This window comes from Tursiops truncatus, chromosome 6, assembly GCF_011762595.2.
Source record: "Tursiops truncatus isolate mTurTru1 chromosome 6, mTurTru1.mat.Y, whole genome shotgun sequence".
Classification (NCBI taxonomy): domain Eukaryota; kingdom Metazoa; phylum Chordata; class Mammalia; order Artiodactyla; family Delphinidae; genus Tursiops; species Tursiops truncatus.
In genome coordinates, this window is record NC_047039.1 from 12,300,973 (window position 1) to 12,322,946 (window position 21,974).

General features: G+C 51.1%; 1 protein-coding gene across 3 annotated transcripts in view; it reads right to left on the reverse strand.

The window, feature by feature from the left end:
- Nucleotides 1–21,974, reverse strand: part of DPYSL2 (dihydropyrimidinase like 2) — a 115,907-nt gene that overhangs the window by 18,896 nt on the left and 75,037 nt on the right. For all 3 annotated transcript variants that reach the window (XM_073805822.1, XM_033857624.2, XM_073805823.1), the window contains 5 exons: nt 12,415–12,579; nt 10,147–10,208; nt 9,586–9,666; nt 8,770–8,838; nt 3,506–3,626 (listed from right to left, as the gene is read on the reverse strand). In XM_073805822.1, the coding sequence (XP_073661923.1) occupies nt 3,506–3,626; nt 8,770–8,838; nt 9,586–9,666; nt 10,147–10,208; nt 12,415–12,579 (498 nt within the window). The remainder of the gene's footprint in view (nt 1–3,505; nt 3,627–8,769; nt 8,839–9,585; nt 9,667–10,146; nt 10,209–12,414; nt 12,580–21,974) is intronic.

Consider the following 21,974-nt stretch of genomic DNA (forward strand, 5'->3'; position numbering starts at 1 on the left):
ACAGATCTTGGTGAGATTTTATAACATTCACAGCCCAACCCATGGGCCACTCCCTGGGTTCAAGATTACTAGGTTGTGCATTAACTTAACACGAAGGAATCGTCCCCCAGGTTGGGTCAGTCCTCACGGGGCCCGCGACCACGTGCTTCTCATTACACCACCACCATTCCCACTGACCTGCAGGGCATAGGAAGTCTTGTCTCAAGTTTGGGTTGTGAACGTTTCTGCATCTGGGTTCCGGGGGTGGGGAGGGGGGAGGAGGGGGAGGGGTGTGCACGGGATGAGGTCATCAGGCACTGCCTACGCGCCACCACTCACACACGGAAGGCATCAGCGCCATGCTCGAACCCTCACGCGGACAAAATGCAGACCGAGGGTGCCTGTTCGCGAGAAATCCCGACACTGGATCCTCAGTGGAAAGAGGCAGGCCCGGAGTCTGGAGCTAATTTCCCACGGGCTGGATGACCTGGGGCAAGATAGTCAATCTCCGCGTTGCAGTTTCCTTTCTGTGACATGAGCCTATTACATCGACCTGTGTCTAAGTTCTTTTGAAGAGTGAAAACTGCCCAAGGTATGGTGACACGCTGTCCTGTGGAAGGACGCAGAATGAAGGAAGCAGCACGGGCAATGCAGCCCCGTGGAAACAGTCCTCACTCACGCTCTATCTCACACCTTCACTTACCTAAACACCTCCTGTCTTGGATTTAGGACCTGCAGGTCTCTGGGTGCGAGGCACGTGGAGACCAGTGAGGGGAGACGCTACTGCTCTAGACATTGATGGGGTTCTGCTTTTTCAACAGCTCACATGCGCACAGAGATGTTGAGTCGCTTTACACAGCCTGACCCCTCTAAGACCGGGTAGGGGGCTGCAGTGCGTGTCTGAACAGTGGCGCCTTCCTCTGTGCTCTAACCATACTTGGCTCGCACCTCTTTGATAAACTATTTCCCATGTGACCATCTGCTCCTGCACCCTCCCACTGCTAGTAAAGGAGCTAACAGGGCTGGGCCCATTCCTCACCTCCAGCTCAAATGCCTTAAGTATCACATAGTTAAAGTTTGTGGAATAAATAAGGGAACTCTCTATTTTACAGGGGAAGAAAAGGAGCCACAGCGTGTTGGCAGCATCCCATACCTGCCTCCAGGGTCCAGAGGAAGGCACCCGAAGCAGAAAAACAATCCTCAGCAGAAAATCCTTGCCCCAGGTCAGAGGCATCTTTGCTTTGCTCTTCTAACAAGCCCAAAGTTAAACCAGCCCTTCACTCTTTAATCATCATAGTAGTAGGTACCGTTACTACATAGCCCTTACGTGCATTATCTCATTTAAGCATCATCCTTTTGCCTTGTCACCACGACTATCCTCCCCTGCAGATGGAAAATGAGACCTAGAGGGGGTAAGTCACCTGCCCACCATCACTTGCTAGTGCCTCGTGGAGCTGGGATTTGATCCAGGACAGGATACTGATCCCAGAGCCCTAACGCTCGATACAGCTTTATGTTGTATTGTATGTATATGTATGTACCACTGAAGTGGTCCCTTCTTGGTGCTCAGCCCCCAATACACACACAGGGTCTAAGTCATAAAGACAACAGAACGACATCCTGGGGTGCTGAGTCGCAGCTATTTGAGAGGGCCTGGACTCCAGCTCTGCGTCTTCAGTTGGGAAAACTGAGACACAGAAAGGAGAAAGGAGCCTCAGTACTGCCGGCAGGGAGGCCTGGAACCCAGAGCTCCCTCTGCAGCCCCAGAGCAGGGCCAGTGCCACCTGCCCCAGAACCGAGACACCTCCATCTTGAAATCCAGACAAGTGAGAATCCGAATTGGAAAACATGGCCTCGGTGTTTCAATTCTGCTAAACTGAATGTTTAATTACATTAAAACTATATTAAAATGTTCGCTTAACTTTCTGTCTCTTATTTTCACCTGGGTATGGTACGGTTCCTAAAATAAGCTGCCCCCAACTTCCCCTTTGCACACGTCGTGCCAGCTGTCCACCCCACCCCGCTACACGGAAGCAGCGATTCTGTGATTAGCGTTGGGCGCTGAGGCTGATTCCCGTATTGCAGATGTGTGCCTGGGTGATAAAGGGCCCAGGTGAGGGAGGGTCACCGACAGTAATCATCCACTTGTCTCCTAGAAACAACTCAGAGCTGATTCTAAGTGAATGTTCAATTTCAAAAAGGCAGTTCCTTCGAGCTGCCAGGAGAGGGCAGGTTTCCAAAAAACTGGTATCGCAGCAACCATTTCATGAAGAGCCTAAGGACAAAGGCCCCAGGGGAGTTGCAAAGAACAGGGGCTAGGAATTCATTGCTGGGTCCATCTAGAGGCTATCAGCTCCTGGGACAGGCTGACTCAGCGGTCATTGGGCAATTTGTTCTAAGTCTTGCACCAACTCACCCACCAGTGAAAAAATCCGGATCCACGTGGATCACACCCCACAGAGAACCAGAAACAAACCAGAGAGGTCAGAGTGCTCCCTTGCTGACAGAGAAAGAAAGACACATGGGGAGAGATAAAGGAATCAAAAAAGAATGAGGGGTCCGGGGGAGGGAGAGAGAGACACCAAGAAAGTGGTACAGAGACCAGGAGAAAACTAGAAGAAAGTCAAGAGAGAAATGGAGACACCGAGCCGGAGAAATGCAAAGAGGCAATCGGGTTGGGAAATAAAATGGGGAAAGAGGGAGGAAGGAAGAAAGGAGGGAGGGAGGGAGGGAGGGAGGGAGAACTCTTCTATGATACTCGTGTTCTGATCCAGCCAAGACCCACCCCAAGTCCACTACACAGGATCAGGCTTTCTTTCTGTAAGTGGAGCTAGCTACACTCCCAAGCACAGACCACGTGTTGCGATTACCCGTACTCACAGTCAAAGGCAGGTTCAGTAGGTTCAGTGCTGCATTCATAATGCATTAAGGTGCTCACAGCACGTCTCCTGGAAGCAGCACTTAGTAAATTAGTTTCCAAGAACCTTCCCGCTGGAACAGAGGACCAGCCTCAGCCCAGAATATGTCGCTGTAATCTACAAAGAGCCACTCCAGCACAAGGAGAACAGGACACGAGGGCGGCCAGGGCAAAAGCCCCATCCTACGCCCCCATGAGACTCACTCACACACCCCAGCGGAAATCACTACCAGCCACGGAGGGGAACGGTGCTTAGCCATAGAAGGTTCCCCAGGATTCTGCGGCGCATGGACTGACGTCATCTGTGTATGTGCCTGGTCCATGTAGACTGCGTCAAACGAACTCCAACTTTTCTACGGAAGTGGGGGCAGGAGGCGGGTGTGCCCGTCCACCCACCCTGCGCTGTGCGCGGCTTTAAATAGACGCCAACATGGCCGCGGCCCCGGAACACAGCGAGAAACTGGAGCTCCCCGCCGTGCCCAGCTGTAATTAGGTTAATGCTGGAACGTGAGGAGAGCAGAACGACCCACTTGGCAGGAGGGGTTGGAAAAGCAGCCTTCCCCCTCCCCCCTGGAACCTGCGCGCAGTCAGACCGCAGGCGGCACTTACCCTTTTTCCGGGCCTGGGCGATGACTTCCGCGGCACTCTTGCTCATCACCTTGGTGATGTACAGGGGGCAGTTGGTCTGGTTGGCTATGGTGATGGAACGGTTCACGGCTTCGGCCTCGACCTGCAGTAGAGCATCCAAGCGTGAGAACTGCACCCACACTCAGTCTGTCCCCTGAGCCCGTCTCTACCCTCCTCCCACCGGGAGAGGCCACGGTGAACCAGAGACCCCTGTGTCCTCAGGGCTCTACCCTGAGTGGCACTGCAGGCGGGGGATGTGACGTGCCCAGTGTCTCTCAGTATTGATTGGTTGAAAGGATGGGGCAATTCCCTCCTGGCCCCTGTGGATGGTTCTAAGCGTGGTCGGCATCGGCTGGGGTCTGTAAGACATGCAGATTCTCAGGTGCCTCGGGCCCTTCCCCAGACCCACAGGATCAGTAACTCTGGGGGTGGGACCCAGAAATGTGGCTCTTATGGACCCCAGGTGATGTTTACACTTGCTAGTGTTGGAGAACCACGATGCTTGGAAACCAATGGCTCCCAGTTTGGTGCATTCACTCCCGGGGCATGGTCTCCAGTCAAAACATTCAGTGATGAATTTTTGAGCTGGGCTTCTGTCCCACGCCCACAAATGAAGCCAGCATCATCTAAGAAACAATGCGACCTCACAGGGCTCTGGGAACGGAGCAGGCAGATTTGTGTAAACCAAAGGCCCCTCTGTATAGGCAAACCGCATCATCGCCAGCCACAGACTGGTACACCCTTCAGCACCAGACGGGAGGGCTGCTCTAACCAGAAACCTGATTCTTTAAGCATGATGCTTCAGCGAATGATGTTCCAAAGACCCCAAGGGATTACTGCTAAATAACCCCAAGGGATTACTGATCAGGTGAGACTAGTTCTGAGACCGTTATACCGTACAGGGGAATCAGCAGTGTGTGCCTGGCATGAGCAGCTGAAGGGGCAAGTGAGACGATGTAACAGAGGACCTCAGAAAGCCTTTTGCTCCCTCCCGATTCCTGGCAAAAAGGCTGGCTTCAACTCTTCCAGGCAAGGGACTGGGTCTTCCTTGGTTTGTTGCATCCTCTGGGCAGTTCTCCCGGGGTAGCACCTGGTACCCAGCAGGTGCTCAAAAATGTTTACTGAGCAAATAAGTGACTTCATTTTGGGTTAATGGTTAAAGCTAGGCTGTTCCATAAAGAGCTGCTACTTTTCATAAGAAATGACCGAGCTCTGGACTGAATCGTCTTAGCTAACCAGTCTCTACGGCAGCTCGGCCAAGAGCTGAAGTTCCGCAACTGCGCTAAGGGGTGATCTAATTTAATATACGAGGACATCCTTCACATTTGGTCTCTTGGGCTTCAACTATGTGAAGCGAGATGTCTCGAGACGCAAAGGCAAACCAAACAGCTCTTGAAAAAGCTCATTAAACATCCAAGTGTTTTTAATTCCTGGCATAGCTGAACAATCGGCCTCCGCTCTCCTGGGCTCCAGTTGCAACACAAGGGCCTCTAGCCCAGGCAGCACAGAGGAGGGACGTCTTGCATCTCTGCGGTCACCATAAAAGTCCACAGGGTGAAATGCAAACAGGACGCCACTAGAATCTGCATGGCTTCCAGGGGTGCAGGTGACTGCCCAAATCCACTGTCCCAACCCAGACTCTTCTGAAAGCGAACAGAGGCGCTATTCATAACTTCACGGGGCAACGGGTTTGGGCCCCGGGTGAACCAGAATGCACAGTCATGCTGATTAGGGAGTAAATGGAGCAGAAGTGCCAGTTCTAGGGGGCCCTACCCTGGAGCACTGGCTTCTGTGAAGACTGCTTTGGTGGGAGAATCTGGGCCCCAGGGCCCTGTCTGGATTGGCTCATCCGCTGGAAGGTGAGCTCTGAGCCCTCCCCACCCCGCAGTCGGGCAACTGCCGTGAGGGCAGAGGCTCTAAGGTCACCTCGCGGAGAGAGAAGGTCATGTAAACCCCACGTCTCCACGTTTCACCCAGACCATGGAAGGATCCACGTGTACCGTTCTGGTGCCCATGTGTATGCCTCCACTATTAACATAAACTGTCTCACACACAGTGAACTCTGGCTTCAATATTATGACAACGGTATTACAGTTTAAACACAAAATTTTGTATTTGTCTCCTTACAGAGCTGTCAGGGATTTAGGGGGTCACCTAAGCCCTGGTTTCTGGTTTTAAAGATGGACCACCCCAAGGTCCAGGGAGCAAAGCAACCTATACAGGCACGCACAGAAGTGTCAGTACACGACACTCCCCTTGCGGCCCAGGTCCCCAGCTGTCTGCATACCCCAGCCATCCCATGCTTCAAGGCCCAGTTAGGAGGCTCCCTCCTCCATCAAGAATTCTGTCACCCTTACCTCCAGTGCCCCACTCTCCTCCCAGACACCAGTCTTGTGTGTGTGTGTGTGTGTGTGTGTGTGTGTGTGTGTGTGTGTGTGTTCTGTGCCACATCACATGGCTTGCGGGATCTCAGTTCCCCGACCAGGGACTGAACCCAGGCCACAGCAGTGAAAGCCAGAATCCTAACCACTAGGCCACAGGGGAACTCCCCAGACACCTGTCTTACAGCTGTAACTGGCTCAGAACTCCATCACATGCCACGCCCCTACTTACTTTGCATCTCCCCCTCCCTCCCCAGCTTGTCTGGAATCCCTCTCAGAAGGGACCACTTTCTCATCCACTTCTATGTCCCCCACAGGCCTCCATCATAACACATAACAGTGGTGCTTGGGTACCACTGACGGACAGGAGGTTTCTAGATGTCCACATCCCCTATCGTCTCCCTTTCAATCTCCTCAGCTGAAAACTGGGGGAAATCCGACTGGCAGTCTCACACAGTTGGGTTGGAAAGGCCAGCAGAAAGAAGAACAGGTTTTGTGTGGTTCAAGCACAAGTTAACCATCATGATGCTGGCGATGGCTATAAAATCAGGAAGGAACCACATTTTTGTATGTTCTTAACCGTTTCTTGCGCACTGGCGACATCCCCTTACCGGACTCTAAAGCTCAGTTCCCTCAGGATGCGTGCATGTTTTATCCTCTTTGTCTCTTACAGAGGGTTTAACACGCTGTTAACAGATCCCTGGCGATGAACTAAAAAACCACCCCCAGCAGCCAAAGGAGAAGGGGGTGGCTGGCGCCTGGCAGCTCACGGGGCTGACCTAGAGGGGCACCTGCTCAGGGGAAGCACCGCACGCTGGGCCCGGCCTAGAGTCGGTGCCTCTGAATCAGCTGAGAGGCAGGTGACCGTGGAAAGCAGACAGAAGAGAAAGTCCCCAAAGCAGCCTCTCGTGAGACCGCAGGACCCTCCCGAGGAGCCAGAAGCTCCCCGTGTTGGAGCGTTGCCGCTCTGCCAGCCCCTAAAGGAGCCTTCCCAATCTACGGCTGGGTATTCTGAGTTCACAGTGCAACAGCGGCTACAAGAGGAGTCTCCCGGGCCTCAATGTGGAAAAACAGGTGTGATGTTTGTGGTCAAAATAGCAACGAGGACCCCTCTCCTCTGATAGCTTTGGCCTGTTCAGTAAACCCAGGGCGGGCTTGCTTTCTATGTGGGGTTTGCAGGGACCTGGGGATGCAAAGCAGAGGGTGGGAGAGACGGAAGCAAGCCCCAGGGAAGGCTCTGAAATGGAAACAAGTGCGCGGCTCTCACGAGGAGCCCCGGGTATCAGGAAGAGGGGCGTTTGCTCTTCTCAGAGGACAATACCCTCTTCCTCTTCCCAGCTGATCCAGCCCAGCCACCGGATGAGGTGAGAGTCCACTTTCCAATGAAGCCCAGCCCCAGGTGTCACCACCTGGTTACACAGGCCTGCTGGCTTCCCACTGAGCTTGGGTTCCGGGGTGTGTGTGTGTACACACTGAGGGGTCGGGAGGGCTTGCACTTTCTAGCTCTCTGATGCTAAACTTCACACCCCCCTGATTTCTTTACACGAGACACACTTCACTGCAGGACACCTCCGGGCAGCACCACACACAGGCAGCAGAATGGAATGGGTCCCCTGGATCCAGCCGTGCAATGGACTGAATGGCGCCCCCTGGAGTTGTGAGAAGGAGGCTGTGTTGCGTTGCCCTCACAGGACGCTCTAAAGCTGAAATGTGGGCTGTTACGCAGTGTCTGGCACCTCTGGGTACTCAGGAAATGCTAGCTCCCAGTGGGGCTTACAAGGAAAAGAAGGGAAAGGTAGCCCTCTGCCCCTCCTGGAGACCTTGCAGCTCCAAGGCCGATCCCAAAACTGTTTCAAGACTGAACGCAGGGCCAGCCACCTCCAAGGAGGATGGGTCTGGGGACCGTCATGCCTGCGCCGCCCTTCCCACTCCCACAGCTTTATCCAGGGAGATGCGGTTAAAATGATCACCGAGGCCAGCCTTGAAGGGGAAACAAAGGCACAGAAAGGAATCTTCGGAGTATCTGTGCAAGTACCCCTCTCACCCAGCAACTCCCTCCACCTGTTTCCAGGAGGAAAAATCCTAATTTTAAGTCACCATCCACTCCCGTGATGAGTTTATCTGCCCCCTCTGCCTGTCTCTTTTCCTGGAAGGACAAAAATCTATTCATTTCCATGAGACCCCCCAGCATCCTCTGCTCAGAGCTGCCGAGTCCTCCAACGCCTGCCCTTGAGCCTTTCCTTCAAGAGCCTGAAAAGCATTCAGAGGCCACAGATTCTAATTTAGAAAAACAGGTTCTCTGTCCCGTAAGATGTGAGCACCCCCTTCTCACTCACAACCCTCGCCACCCAGGACGGTGACTCTCAACGTCGGGGCCAGCAAGAATCCTGCTCTGAGTTTTCCCTCCTCGATTTTGAAAGATTCTGTCTACCACTGCTGATTATGTTATACCCTGTGCAGACTTACCATGGAAAAACTTACGGTCCCCCTTCTGCTTTCTAGACACTTAGAAGAGCTGTTATGGTAAGATTCTGAAGGCCCTGGCTTATGAACCACAAAACCCCAACTGCTGGATGCTAAGAAAAAGCTGTTTGTGTCTGTCTACCCAAGAAAGGGCTTGAAGAATTAGAGACAGAAAGAGGAGTCTTTAGGCTAAACAAGCCATGCTGCTTTACCCCACAGCACAGTCTAACCCTTCACTTCGCCTGTGTAGACGCTTCTCAGGGGGTGATGTGACTTCTCAGAGGGACCAAAATCAGCACCCGAGAAGCCCAATTCTCAACAGGCAGGAGGTGGGTTCTCTGTGGCTCTGGTGGCGCCCACCCCAGAACAAGGATTCATGCATTCCGTCCAACAGACGCTCACCTCCTCGGGCCGGCTCAGCACATGTCCCTCAGGGCCCGTGATGCCCAGATCCAGGATCCTCTGCTGCTCCTGCAATGTTTAAAGAAAAGCAGACTTTCAGGGAGAGCTGGACCTTAGATGGCTCTGACTGCTGAGACGTGGGTAAAAATTACTCGGGCAAGACCTCAAAATGGCACGCTGGGGCTTCCCTGGTGGCGCAGTGGTTGAGAGTCCGCCTGCCGATGCAGGGGACGCGGGTTCGTGCCCCGGTCTGGGAAGATCCCGCATGCCGCGGAGCGGCTGGGCCCGTGAGCCACGGCCACTGGGCCTGCGCGTCCGGAGCCTGTGCTCCGCAACGGGAGAGGCCGCAACGGTGAGAGGACCGCGTACCGCAAAAAAAACTGGCACGCTGACCACTTAGCTCTCATCCCAAGACCCCACGAAGAGAGGGCACGGTACCCTGCTTCCACTGCTGCCCGAGCTATGACAGATCAGTTACAGCCTCCCAAATATGTGCAGCTGTCCCCTGGGATGCCGAAAGCCAATGTGTTCCCAGCCCTGGGCTACAGTGTAAGATATCTATACGTGGACATCCACAGGCAGCCGCGTCACAGCGCTGAGAGGAAGGACTTCTCTGTGGAAAGGCTACAGGTCCTACAGAAGATGCCGAGCGGCACGTGCGTCCCCAACATTCACGCTGTCAGTGAGGCTGTTTGTACAGTCCTACTGGGTCACTCCGCTTTTCCCCACCGGAGCTGAGCTACGGAAGCTGCTCCACTCTCGAGCCTGCCTCTCACCCTGTGGGTCACGTCGAGGTGAGGAAGAGAAAGCACATACCTCTGCGATGATGTCGCCGTTTTCCGCGTGGACTTGAGCAATCGCTCCAATGTCCCGGATCACACTCAGGACTTCATAGATCTGAGAGAGGGAGGGGGTGGGATCAGAGACAGGGACCTCTGTCTTCCTGGTCACAAGTACAACACCTCCCTGACAGCCACAGGGACCAGCACAGGGACCCCTCGCCGCTTCTATTAAGGCCGGCTTTTCTGACACTCTCGAGGCCAGTGGTAATTAACAGATAATTAACAGAGGCAGGATAACCTAAAAGGGCTTGAATTAGGAGAAGCTCTCGGGTGACACCTTCTCTGCACCAGGTTTGCTGAAGAGGGTCGGGGAACACCTCTCGGCCACACTGGCCCACGGCAGGTGGCTGATTCCAGAGCTTGGTGGAACACCTGTCCTGGGGGACCAGGGCACTGGGTTCGTACCCTCCCTAAAGGGAGTTACATCCGGGGCTTCACCCACCAGCCATTTCCCGTGAGCACTCACTGGAGGCAGCTTTCAAGACAACAGCAGTGGTCCGAACATACCGAATGCCAGTGAGCGGGCTTTTCTTACCTGGGAATCCGTTAGCTGGAAGCGATCTTTGAAAGCCATGTACACGAGGAAGGAATTTACCCCTAGTGGACAGACAAAACAGAGAGGTGGAGACGTGACAAACAGATAAACCAATAATCTGGAAGAGAATAAGGAAGTAATAATATTGCGCATATGTATGCAGAGAGACAGAAAGAGGGAGAGACAAAGAGAGACAGAGATGGAGACAGGGAGAGAATGATAAAGCGAATGTGGTAAAATGTGAACAACGGGCGAATCTGGCAACAGGGTGCATAAGGATTCTTTATAGTATTTTTACAATTTTCTCTAAAGTTAAAACTGTATCAAAATTTTAAATTGCCCGTATCTGTACACCCATGTTCACAGCAGCATTACTCACAATAGCCAAAAGGTGGAAGCAAAATGTGTCTGTGGATGAATGGATAAACAGAATGTGGTCCAGCCACACAATGGGATATTATCCAGCCTTAAAACGGAAGGGAATTCTGACACAGGCTACACTATGGAGATGAGCCTCAAGGACATTCTGCTAAGGGGAATACGCCAGTCACAAAAGGACAAATACTGTAGGATTCCACCTACAGGCCAAATTCATAGACGCAGAAAGTAGAATGGGGGTTGCCAGGGGCTGGGAGGAGGGCGAAGGGGAAGTTATTGTTTAACGGGTACAGAGTTGCATTTTGGAACGATGAGAAAAGGTCTGCAGATGGATGGTGGTGATGGGCACAACAATGTGAATGTCCTTCATGTCACTGAACTGCACACTTAAAAATGATGAAGATGGTAAAGTGTACGCTATGTTGTATTTTACCACAATTAAACGTGAAAAGTTAAAAATAAAAGTTGTTCCTAACGGTTGTGACTTTAACAAGAAGATGAATTAGAAGATCCTGCAGATGAAGAGCTATAATAAATGTCGTTTCTCTGGTAAACCGATTGCCTTTCAGGCCGATTTTTAAGAAACGTTTTTTTAACAAGAAAAGGGCTGTGAGTGTGACAAGCAGATGTCACAGTTCTCACCCTGGCATTTTAGGGTTCTTGCTGCCAGAGGCACCAGACCAAACATCCCTGCTCAACATTCATCACAATGGTAAACAACTGTACTGACAACCTGCTAGGCTTGGAGCTTAATTCAAGTTGCCGGGGATGCTGGAAGCTGCCTTGGTTCAGTGCCTCAGGACATCCCCGCCCTTGTCCCCTGCTAGGCAACAGTTGCTATGGGAACCCTCCAGGCTGATGGGGAGTAAATTTATTACAAGTATTGAATCCATTTGAGTGTCGGTACTCTCAAAAGTGGGAAAGGTCAAGGGTTACCTAGTTGCTGTCACATAGGATTCATCCATGCTGCAATGAATCTTAAGGTATCTAACCCAATAGCCTCATGTGAGATTTTTTTTCCTAATTGAGACTCATAAAATTTAAGTGATTTGCCCAAGGTCATACTAGCTAGCTTCTGGAAAAGCAGACAGATAAATCCAAGACTCCAGATTTTTATTCTAGGCTTTTCCTACCAAATCTATGGATAGCTACCAGATCCATGCCTAGATTTTACTCATAGCTCATGGCATTTCTGAGCTTAGCAGTCCCAGAACTCTAAAGCGTAGATACTTCCTGGACGATTAGGATCCAAAGAGGTCAACATGTTACCCCACGTGACCTCCAGTCTATAGCCAAGGTCAAGGAGGCGCCCAAAGATGATGTGGTCTGGTAACACCACCCAAACCCCCAAGGTTCCTGTGGACATGAGGGTCCCAGAGGCACCTTGAGGTGGTTAAGATTTCCTCCAGCCTCCCTGGGAATCTTTCAGAACCCAATGCTTAGAATCTTCCCCCCAAGAATAGTCCTACGGACAAAGCCAGAGCCCACAGGTGGTCCCAGAGCCTCATCTCCCTCAAATCTACCCTGATTCTTCTGGGTCTGCAGGAAGAGACTGCTCAAGTCCTGTACTCAGGGTCCCGGGCTCTCTCCTAAGACCGCCCAGAATCCTCCCTGGGATATCCATGTTACCCTTTGAGGGCAAATCACTCTCACAGCCTCAACTCTCCAGCCTGGCTGGCGCACACAGCTCGCTCACACCAGTAAGCTGTGACTAGCTGTCTGGCCACCTGCAATGAGCAGGAGCTGCAGCCTAAGCCCTCCCTCCTGGCAGGCACGGGGATGCAGAAGGCATCGATCAGCACTCTTCCCAGAAGCTCTCCTTCAGGGCTCAGCCAGCTCGTGGGCTGAGAAGGAAATATCCCCAGAAGGCACCGGGGCAGCACAACCTACCGTGGTCCTTCACCAGGGTCTCCATCTCCTCCTGGATGCCCTTGTGCCACTCAGTGATGTCCACGTGCAGAGAGTAGTCGCAGCAGGACTTGCTGTCGGCCCATTCCCTCCACTGGTCGAAGGCAGCCAGCAGGCTGGTCCCAGGCTCGGGAACCACATGGTCAACTAGAAAGGAACAGACATGCGTCGTCACCAACAGGAGCTTCAAGGGTTGCGGGCCAGCAGCTGTTTCCCCATTTCGACCCTGAACAAGGGCTTCTTGGGTTCAAAATTGAGATGGTGATCTCTACAACCAGATTCTAAGAATCCACTTAAGCCAGCCGACTACCCAAGAAGGAGAAAGCAGAAACTTGGCACGGCACGACTCCTCCAGTGAAACCACGCACGACCTGCCCTGATCTGATTTCCCAGCTCAAAACCGCTGAAAGCACAGAGCTCGGGCACATTTCAAGGACAATGAGTCCTTACGGACAATGGCAGTGTCAGATGGCTGGCCAGAGCCGGCAAGCCCTTCCTTGTGTTGATAGCTGGCTCGTGAGACGCCCCCTACCAGACGGCAAGGAACTTGAGGATGCTGGACCGGAGCCACGCAGACTGGGCCTTTTAGAAGTTCCCCGGCATATCCACTCTCTCATCACCACTCGGATTTCTGCGGCATAATACCACTTTGTAATTTAAGGGAGATCTTTCATCCTACGAGTTCAAAGCATTTTAAAACTGCGGTTATTGTTATATTATTATTGAGGTAGGCTGATACGGAGGACAGAGGCCTCTGGAGTCAGGCTCACCTCAGTCTCTTTCTTGCCTCCACCCCCCACCAGCAAGGTGAGACACTTAATCTCCACCACCCTGAGTTTCTGTGCTGGTTTAAAATAGGGATATTACGTACCTCATACATTTGTTATGAGGACTCAATGAGACGGCATGTCAACCTTGTGTCACTCCCCAATTTAAATCCTCCAACGGCTTCCCCTTACTCTTCAGATAAAAATGAAAGTTCCCAACAAGGTCCTCAAGATCTTGGCTTGGCCCCTGCCTACCTCTACAAATCACCCTGGACCAACTACCCCTTGCACTCTGATCTCCAAATACACAGGCCATCTTTCAGCCTCCTCCCTTCTGCCACATGGCCTTTGCACATGTTGTCTCTCCTAGGTCCTGAAGAGCTCTTGCCCAGTTACCATGATTATTATTACTCATCTTCTGCACAGAGACACTGAAATACAAACTGAAATGACGTGTCCAAGGTTGAATCAAACTTACATAACCAAGAAGACGAAACCCAGGACTCTTGATGCCTAAAGCAATGAATCATTCCTCTAAATATTAGATTTTCTACACCCAGGTAAGCAGTTCTCAGCTAAGAAAATGCCAGCCCAGGCAATGCTAGTGAGCTCAGATTTCTGAAGTGGATCAAATCTTGCAGACGCTGCTCAACTGTAATCAGCTGAGCTTGGCTTCATATGCTTGAAAATACGGACATCTAGGCTGAATTTTCTTTTGACAAAATTTACTTTTTATAAGTAGTAGTATATGTAATTAAATGGGTAAATACATTGCTGGTATTGTAATACATATAACATATAATGTTACCTAACAAAAGCAATGAGCATATACACTTCTAATACGAGTCTGTTCCATCTGTAAAATACTAACATAGAAACTCTGACAAAGTGATTTCAAGTCTTCCTCTTAAATTGTGTCCCCCTGCCCCTGGCAAAAAGAAAAAGAAAAAAAGGATAAAAACCTGACTTTGTAGCAATCACAGTTTGGGCAGTATCTCCCTAGTCACGCCCCTGGTTTCATCACCTGCCCTCCTCCAAAAAGCCTTTGGTAGCTGTCCACCATCTCTAGAGTGAAATTCTAACTCCTTTTCTTGGTTCCTCCGAAAAGCCTTTGGTAGCTGTCCACCATCTCTAGAGTGAAATTCTAACTCCTTTTCTTGGTTCCTCCGAAAAGCCTTTGGTAGCTGTCCACCATCTCTAGAGTGAAATTCTAACTCCTTTTCTTGGTCCTGAAGAGCGGTCCCTGCTCATCTCTCCAACATAATCTCTGCCACCTACCCCCTGCTCACCACCTTCAGGCCACCCCAGCCTTACTTCACTCTTTGACCTGCCCAACTCCCCGACCTCCAGGCCTTTGCACAAGCAGTGCTCTTTCTTTGGAAATCCATTCACCTTGCTTTTTCCTTGGGCATCTCGTTTTTCTCCCTCTGATTGGGTTAAATGTCACCATCCCAGGGTTGCACCCCCATGTGCAGTAGTTTCTGCATCGTTTCCATACTTTACTCTCTGATTCTCCCCCTCCCATCCCCTGTCGCTGGGATGTAAACTCCCTCAGAGCAGGGGGTAGGTGCCTAGACATAGGAAGTGCTCAATACCTATTTTCAACAAATGAATGAATGCTCCCTTCCAGCTCCCACGCCACCCTGCAAGATCAGGACATGCCCTCCTGGGAACACAATCAGAATTTTCCTGCTCAACTCCAAGCATAGGTAAGATCATTGGGTGCTATGCTCCTTGAAGTTCAGGGTGTATAAAAATTATCTTGAGAGCTTATTAAAACCCAGGTTCCGGGCTTCCCTGGTGGCACAGTGGTTGAGAGCCCGCCTGCCGATGCAGGGGACACAGGTTCGTGCCCCGGTGCGGGAAGATCCCACATGCCGCAGAGCAGCTGGGCCTGTGAGCCATGGCCGCTGAGCCTGCGCATCTGGAGCCTGTGCTCCGCAACGGGAGAGGCCACAACAGTGAGAGGCCCGCGTACCGCAAAAAAAACCCCAAAAACCCAGGTTCCTTGACATCACCGCCAGACTTTCGGATTCTGTAGGTCTGGGCTGGACCTGAGAACCTGAACTTTTAATAAGCTCCCTGGGAGCTTCCACTCTGAGCATCAGTAACTGAGGGCAAATCTTTTCCCACTGATTTCTTCTGCCAAACCGCCATTCACTCATGCCCACTTTACCATCAGAGTCCTGTTTACTACACAACAGCATTATCACTGACCAAAAATATCTGGTTCTCTATATATCCAAAAGCAGCTCCTAGAGTTACGAACCCTTGAACACTCAGGACACAGGCAAAGTTGAGGGCTTCAGGGAAAGAAACACATTTCCTCCAAGGGCTAATGACACTCAGAAACGTGTCCACGAAAAGCCTCCACATGTTTTCCCACAGTTCTCTTTAAATAGAAGCTCTCCCGGGAAGAGCTGCTCCAGGGAACAGGGCAGAGCATCATACTCATTTCCGGAGGGAGCAGAGATTCTCCTCTGAGGACAAAGCCTGGAAATGACTTGCATGGAACTCACAGGCCTTTTCCCTGGTGACTTTCCTAAGCCATCTGTCCCTACGAGAGCCTGGCTTCTGCCTGACAGCTGACTTCTCTCCGCTTTTGTAAGACGTGAGGGACAGCTCATCAACCCAGCCTGGCATCGGACCAGGAAAGGATGGCCTTTGGGGTTGGTGAACCCCAAGTTCTGATTCTGACTCCTGCTGCCTCACCCCCCTGCTGTGTATATTCCTTGGGACCCTCCTCTCTTCACACGTAAAACGCGGGCATGAAACAACTACCGTTGAGTGCAGGGCTGTAAGAAGTTCAAGAAAGCGTGTGAAAGCACCTGGTAAAACATCTGGCACACGCCGAGTCTTCATTCCCTCGGGATGAGCCATCGGAAACACCACTGTGGTTTCAGGAGGAGGCCTGTGAACCTGGTTTATGAGACAGCCAAGAAGATGCCCCAGGACGGCGGCCCGAACTGAGGGGTTCCAACCAGTGTCCAGAAGTGCTTGTAGTTAGAAGACACCAGCTCTTTCCAAAGGACTGTTATTACGTCTCTTAAAACTGTCAAAGGACCCTCCTTTTTTTTAACAGCTTGACTGAGCTATAATTCACATACCAGCCGATTCACTCATTTCAACTGTTCAATTTTTAGTCTCGTCAGAGTTACACAGCCATCACCACAATCTAATTGTAGAACATCGCCCAAAAGAGAAACCCCATAGCCGTCAACTGCCCCTCCCCACACCCTCCCGTCTCTGCTACTCCCGGCCCAAAGCAACCGCTAATTTGCTATCCGAGTCTATGGATATTTCATATAAAAAGAATCATACAATATGTGGTCTTTTGCATCTGGCTTCTTTCACTTAGCATAGCATTTTCAAGGTTCATCCACCGTCGCATGTATCAGCACTTCCTTCCTTTTTATTGCCTTGAGTGGTTTGGGTACCCTGTTGTTACGTTTATTGGATATCGGCAAAGTGTTAACACCACATAAACATGCTGCTCCTGGAAAATTCAAATCTAGGACCTCTCTGGAGTTTGTAGCATTTAAAAGACCCTATTGTTTAAACGTCTTATAGTAACTGTAGATTCACAGGCGGTTGTAAGAAACGATACAGACAGATGCTCAGACCCTCCACCCAGTGACACCCCCCCAGCCAGGGGTGATGTCTTGCTGACCTGAGTACAACATCACACCTAGAAAGTCAGCCCTGACATAATCCAAGACCCCAGATTTCTTTAAAAGCCAGCGGTTAGTGTTTCTGATCAATTTGCATGGGGCCCTTCGTACTCAGAACACAGAGATGGTAGAAAATCACCACCGCAGTCCCGGTTCTGGAATTGAGGTGGAGAACAACATTCCAGGTCTGCTGCGGGGAGAAGCAGGTAAAGCAGGAGAAAGATGCGGGGGCGGTCAGCCTTGCCGGGTCCCCGCTCGGGCCCTCCCCCTGCCTCTCCGAAGCCTCACCCACAGATCCCTGTAGGGGCAGGTCTAGAATCTCCTGCAGTCGGTACACACACCACCAGCGCTCCCTGGGGCCGCTCTTGAAACTATCAGAACTGCCCATCACCAGCCTCCCCTTCCAGAATCAGCACTGCCTCATTCTCCAGGCCCTGCATTTAACTGTGTGTGTGCGCGCGCGCGTTGGCCTCACCCATTTCCATCTTAGATAAATTAATGGACTTGAATTAAAAGCAAACCATCAGGGAGATAACAACACAAACCGCCGCTGAGTTTCGGGGCTGGCGTCTACTCAGCGAAATGCCAGGTGCCCTAGTCAGCAGGGAATGGCTTTTGTTGGTAGAGAGATAAGATCCTTTGGGGAGCCCAGCCTGACAGTTTCGTTCTGAAAAAAGGCAGAAAGGGAAGAGAAAGCACCTATGCCTGGGGATAGGAGAGGGACACATAGGAGAGGTAATGTTTGAGCTCCTGACCAGTCCTGCCACCTCCTCAGCATGTGACTGTGGGCAAGATATTCAGCCTCCGTGGACTTGAGATTCCTCATCTGTAAAATGGGGTTAATGCTAGTACCTAAGCGACAGAATTCTAGTGAGGTGTAAATGAGTCAATATGGGAACTACTCCGAAGAGTGCCTGCTACAGGAACACGCTGAAAAAGACCAGCAGGTAGACAAAGTTACATTCCTTCATAAGGAAAACTCCCACATAAATCCCTTTGTGAAGCATTAAGGCGCCTCTAAAGCACGTGCTTCCAGGGCTAACTACTCGCCTTGCACAAATACACTGCTTCTCCCACAACGCAAGGAAGCATTTTCCTAAGAGCTGGAACTATCTAGAACATTTTTTTGTTATATAAATTTATTTATTTATCATTTACTTTTGGCTGTGTTGGGTCTTCGTTGCTGCGCGCGGGCTTTCTCTAGTGGCGGCAAGAGGGGGCTACTCTTCGTTGCGGTGCGCGGGATTCTCATGGCGGCGGCTTCTCTTGTTGCCGAGCACGGGCTCTAGGCACGCGGGCTTCAGTAGTTGCAGCACGTGGGCTCAGTAGTTGTGGCACATCGGCTTAGTTGCTCCACGGTGTGTGGGATCTTCCCGGACCAGGGCTCGAACCCGTGTCCCCTGCACTGGCAGGCAGACTCCTAACCACTGTGCCACCAGGGAAGCCCCTAGAACAATTTGTGCCTGGTTTTCTCATCTACAAGCCGGCGATAATAATGCACCTCACCACATTTTTGTGAGCGCTCAATACGACGTAGTCTACCAGGTGCTGGTCAGATATGACCAATTACCATTCGTATTCTCTTCTCTGTGTCCCCCAAAGCATTAATTAAGCAGGAAGACTGGCACACAGGAGAGACCAAACATCACACGTGCCTCTAGCAAGCAAGGCCTCGGCCATCTCGAGGACTGGACCACTCTTCCTCCCAGGGGCCCAGCCATGGGACTCTGCGAATGCACACACCCAGCTTAGGACCCCTACCCTCCACCAAAGTCCTTGTCACACACAGCAATCCCTTCCATCCCCCATATAGACTCACCACAGCGACTGGGACATCCCAGCCCTCCCGAATGCATGCCGGCAAGGGGCCCCCAGCCTTAGGCTAGCCCTGGCCAAAGAAAGGAACAACAAACTCAAGCGTCATTCACGGACTCTGAAGATGCGAGGAATGGCAAAAATAATGAATATTCATCAAGTACTTCCCATGTGTCCAGGACTAAGCTGTGCATCTTCCTTGGATTATCCCCCTCGATCCTCACACCAGACCCCTGCAGGAGGAGCCATGGTGGCCTGAGTTTTCAGTTAAAGGAGCTGAGGGACAGTGAGGTTGAGTCAGCTGCTCACGTTACTTAGAGCGCACGGGGCAGAGGGCCCGGCCTGCAGGAGGTGAGCAACGTCACGGCACCTGGGCTGCAGCCCTGCGAGGCCCTGGGCAGAACTCTGGAAGGTGGGCCATAACGTGGCCTTAGCTGGCACAGGTGAATTGTGACCCCAGATGGGAGACTCCAGAGCCCCTGTTCAGCCACTCCTGCTTAAAAGCAAGCCGGGAGGGGTGGCTCATTGAGAATTACTTCTTATAAGGGCAGCAAGTAGTTCAATAATTCAATAAACAGAGAAGAGAACTGTGTCATTAGCCTAACAATCGCAGGCAGACTAACTGCTCGAACCTTGAGGCACTGGGGTCATCCCCTAATTTCTCTCTTTCCCGAACTTCCTTTAATGTAATCTTGTTTTTAAAACTAAACGAGTATATTCATATGAAGTAAGTCGAGCCATAAGAAACCGTTCAGTGTCCAGTGATCGCTGGTAGAATCGTTAAGCCAGATCTGGGGGGAATAAGGGCCGAGGCAGGAGCCAGGAAAATGTATTTATAAAACAAACAAACAACCTCTTAAGTGATCTTATGATCAGCCAGCTTTGGAGGAAATAAACCACGCTCCTGAAATACTTAAAATCTATTTGGGAAAAAAATACATTAAACGGTTCACATAAGGGTACTTCCCTGGCGGTCCGGTGGTTAAGACTCCGTGCTTCCACTGCAGGGGGCATGGGTTCGATCCCTGGTCAGGGAACTGAGATCCCACATGCCACGCAGTGCGGCCAAAAATAGATAAATAAAAAGAAGTCCATTAAAAAAAATATTTTTAAATCAACATTAAATAAAAGGTACATATAGGAATGACTCTGCTCCATCCCTGGGCTACTGCTCCCTTCCTGCCCTGCCCTTCCCACCAAGCTCCGGAAAGGGCTGAATCGCTGTCAACGCCCCATGTCCCAGCCTCCCTTTCACACCCACTGCACCCCTATCTATCCCCTGCCTGAACACGCTCCAGATTCATCCCAACCCCGTCCCCACCACCTCAGTGTGACTACCCACAGCACCACGGACCCTGCTTCCAGACAGCACTCTGCAAGTTTCCTGTGCCTCAACTCTTCCTGTGTCTTGGGCTCAGCACTCACTGGTGGATGGATCTGGGGACCCGGGCCCTCTTCGGTCTCCAGCAAATCCCTGTGACCAGCAGCTGGAGAAGCGAGTGGGACCCCCATGCTGCAGCACCTGTAAGGGTGGCTCCTGCTGCCCCAAAAGAGCTGCGCATCCAGAAAGCTGCAAGCGGGCACCTGGAGCTCCCCACACCTGCAGCCCCTGCCCCCTGCCCACCAGATTTCCCTTCCCGTGGCCTGGGCCTGGTGGAATGAGGTTGCCCCTTGCTCCCAGGCTGCTGGAAGGTAGTAACCCTGGGAGCCCAGGAATCAGAGCTGGAGACAGAGGGTGAGAAAGGAAAGGTGCGGAGCAGGGCAGAGAGAAGACCCAGATTCCAAACCCAGTGTTAGTTCTGATTCTAACGATGATCTTGGAAAGGCCTCTTGGCTTCATTCCACTTTCACAATTTAGCACAAAGCATAACAAAAGCTTCCCACTTTAGGGAAACATATACACGCCTCCAGAAATTTTTTTTAAATAGGAAAGGGACAGTTAAATCATTTTCTAATGTCATACCATTTTATAATTTCGTACCACTGTTTGTATTTATTTGAGAGCTACAATATCAACCTCACCTCGGTATAGCTCTGTAGTGGTTCACCAAGTGCTCTCACATGCCTTATCTTGTGTGATGCTCAAACCAGGCAGGCAGGGTGGGTTCACAATGCTTGCACCACAGATGAGGAAATGGGGGCCATGGGACGTGCCTGCAGAGCTCGAATCCCAACCCGCCTTGTTTGACAGCCTTTACTCACCATCACCTTCTTGGCATATCTACGAATAGCACGCACCTCAACTTTCCAGACCTAAACCCTTTTCTATCATCAAAAACATATGCAGTTTCACTTAAGTGGGCAGCTAATGAACTGAACCCGGTGGGCAGACGGGATACAGCCAATGTGGGTCATTGAAATTCAATTTGGGGTGCCAGGTAAGAGCTTGTCAAAATGTCAGCACCTTGTAAAACCTTTTTCTTTGAGGCTTGGTATAGCTTGCCCACGGCCTCCTTGCATGTACGATCAAAGGCTGAGCTAATGAAATCTACGTGTGGCAATGAAGGGTCATTTATAACGTGTAAATCCTTTAAGAGGATTTATCAACCCAATGATGCGCAGAAATCCTCTCCTCGACTCATCGAAAGCAGACGTGGGGAGCCTGAGAGCCCATCTGTAGACAACGTGTGGGTCAACCTTCCAGGAAGGGGCCCACCAGCGTCGACCGGTGGACATGGGGAGGGAAGGAAGTGGAGTCGCTTTGCCAGACAGGGCTTTACTTCAAAACCAGCCTCTGTGGACTCGATGGTTTGCTCTCCGCTCACTTGAAGTGGATGTGCGGAGTAGCGCCTGCAGGCAAGGCGTCATCAAGGCGCGAAAGGTGGCAACAAATCTGCAGCACTGCTTGACCACCAGGAGTGCTTAAAGGACTCCATGGTCCGTGCACAACGATGGCACTAATTGCCCACGAGTTTTTTTACTAATTGCTTATTGATGTAAGCAAGTCCGGCAGACTCCACTTAAAGAGACTGTTAATGGCTACGACAAGGTTCAGATCCAGAGACCCTGAGAAATGGTTCTACCTTTTTACTGATGAGAAATCTGAGTCCCAGGGAAGTTTCAAAAGTCACTAAAGACACATAAAGTGATGTACCAGTACCAGAATTAATCCCAGGTCTGAATCCACAATCTGTCCTGTTTCCTTTACTTGTTTTATAACAGGATAAAATATTACCGATAATCCCACCACCCTAATCATAACTGTTCAACTTTTTCTATATCATATTCCACAACTGTCATGTACATATGTTTTATGTGGGTGTAATCAAAAGCCCACTCACTCTTAACT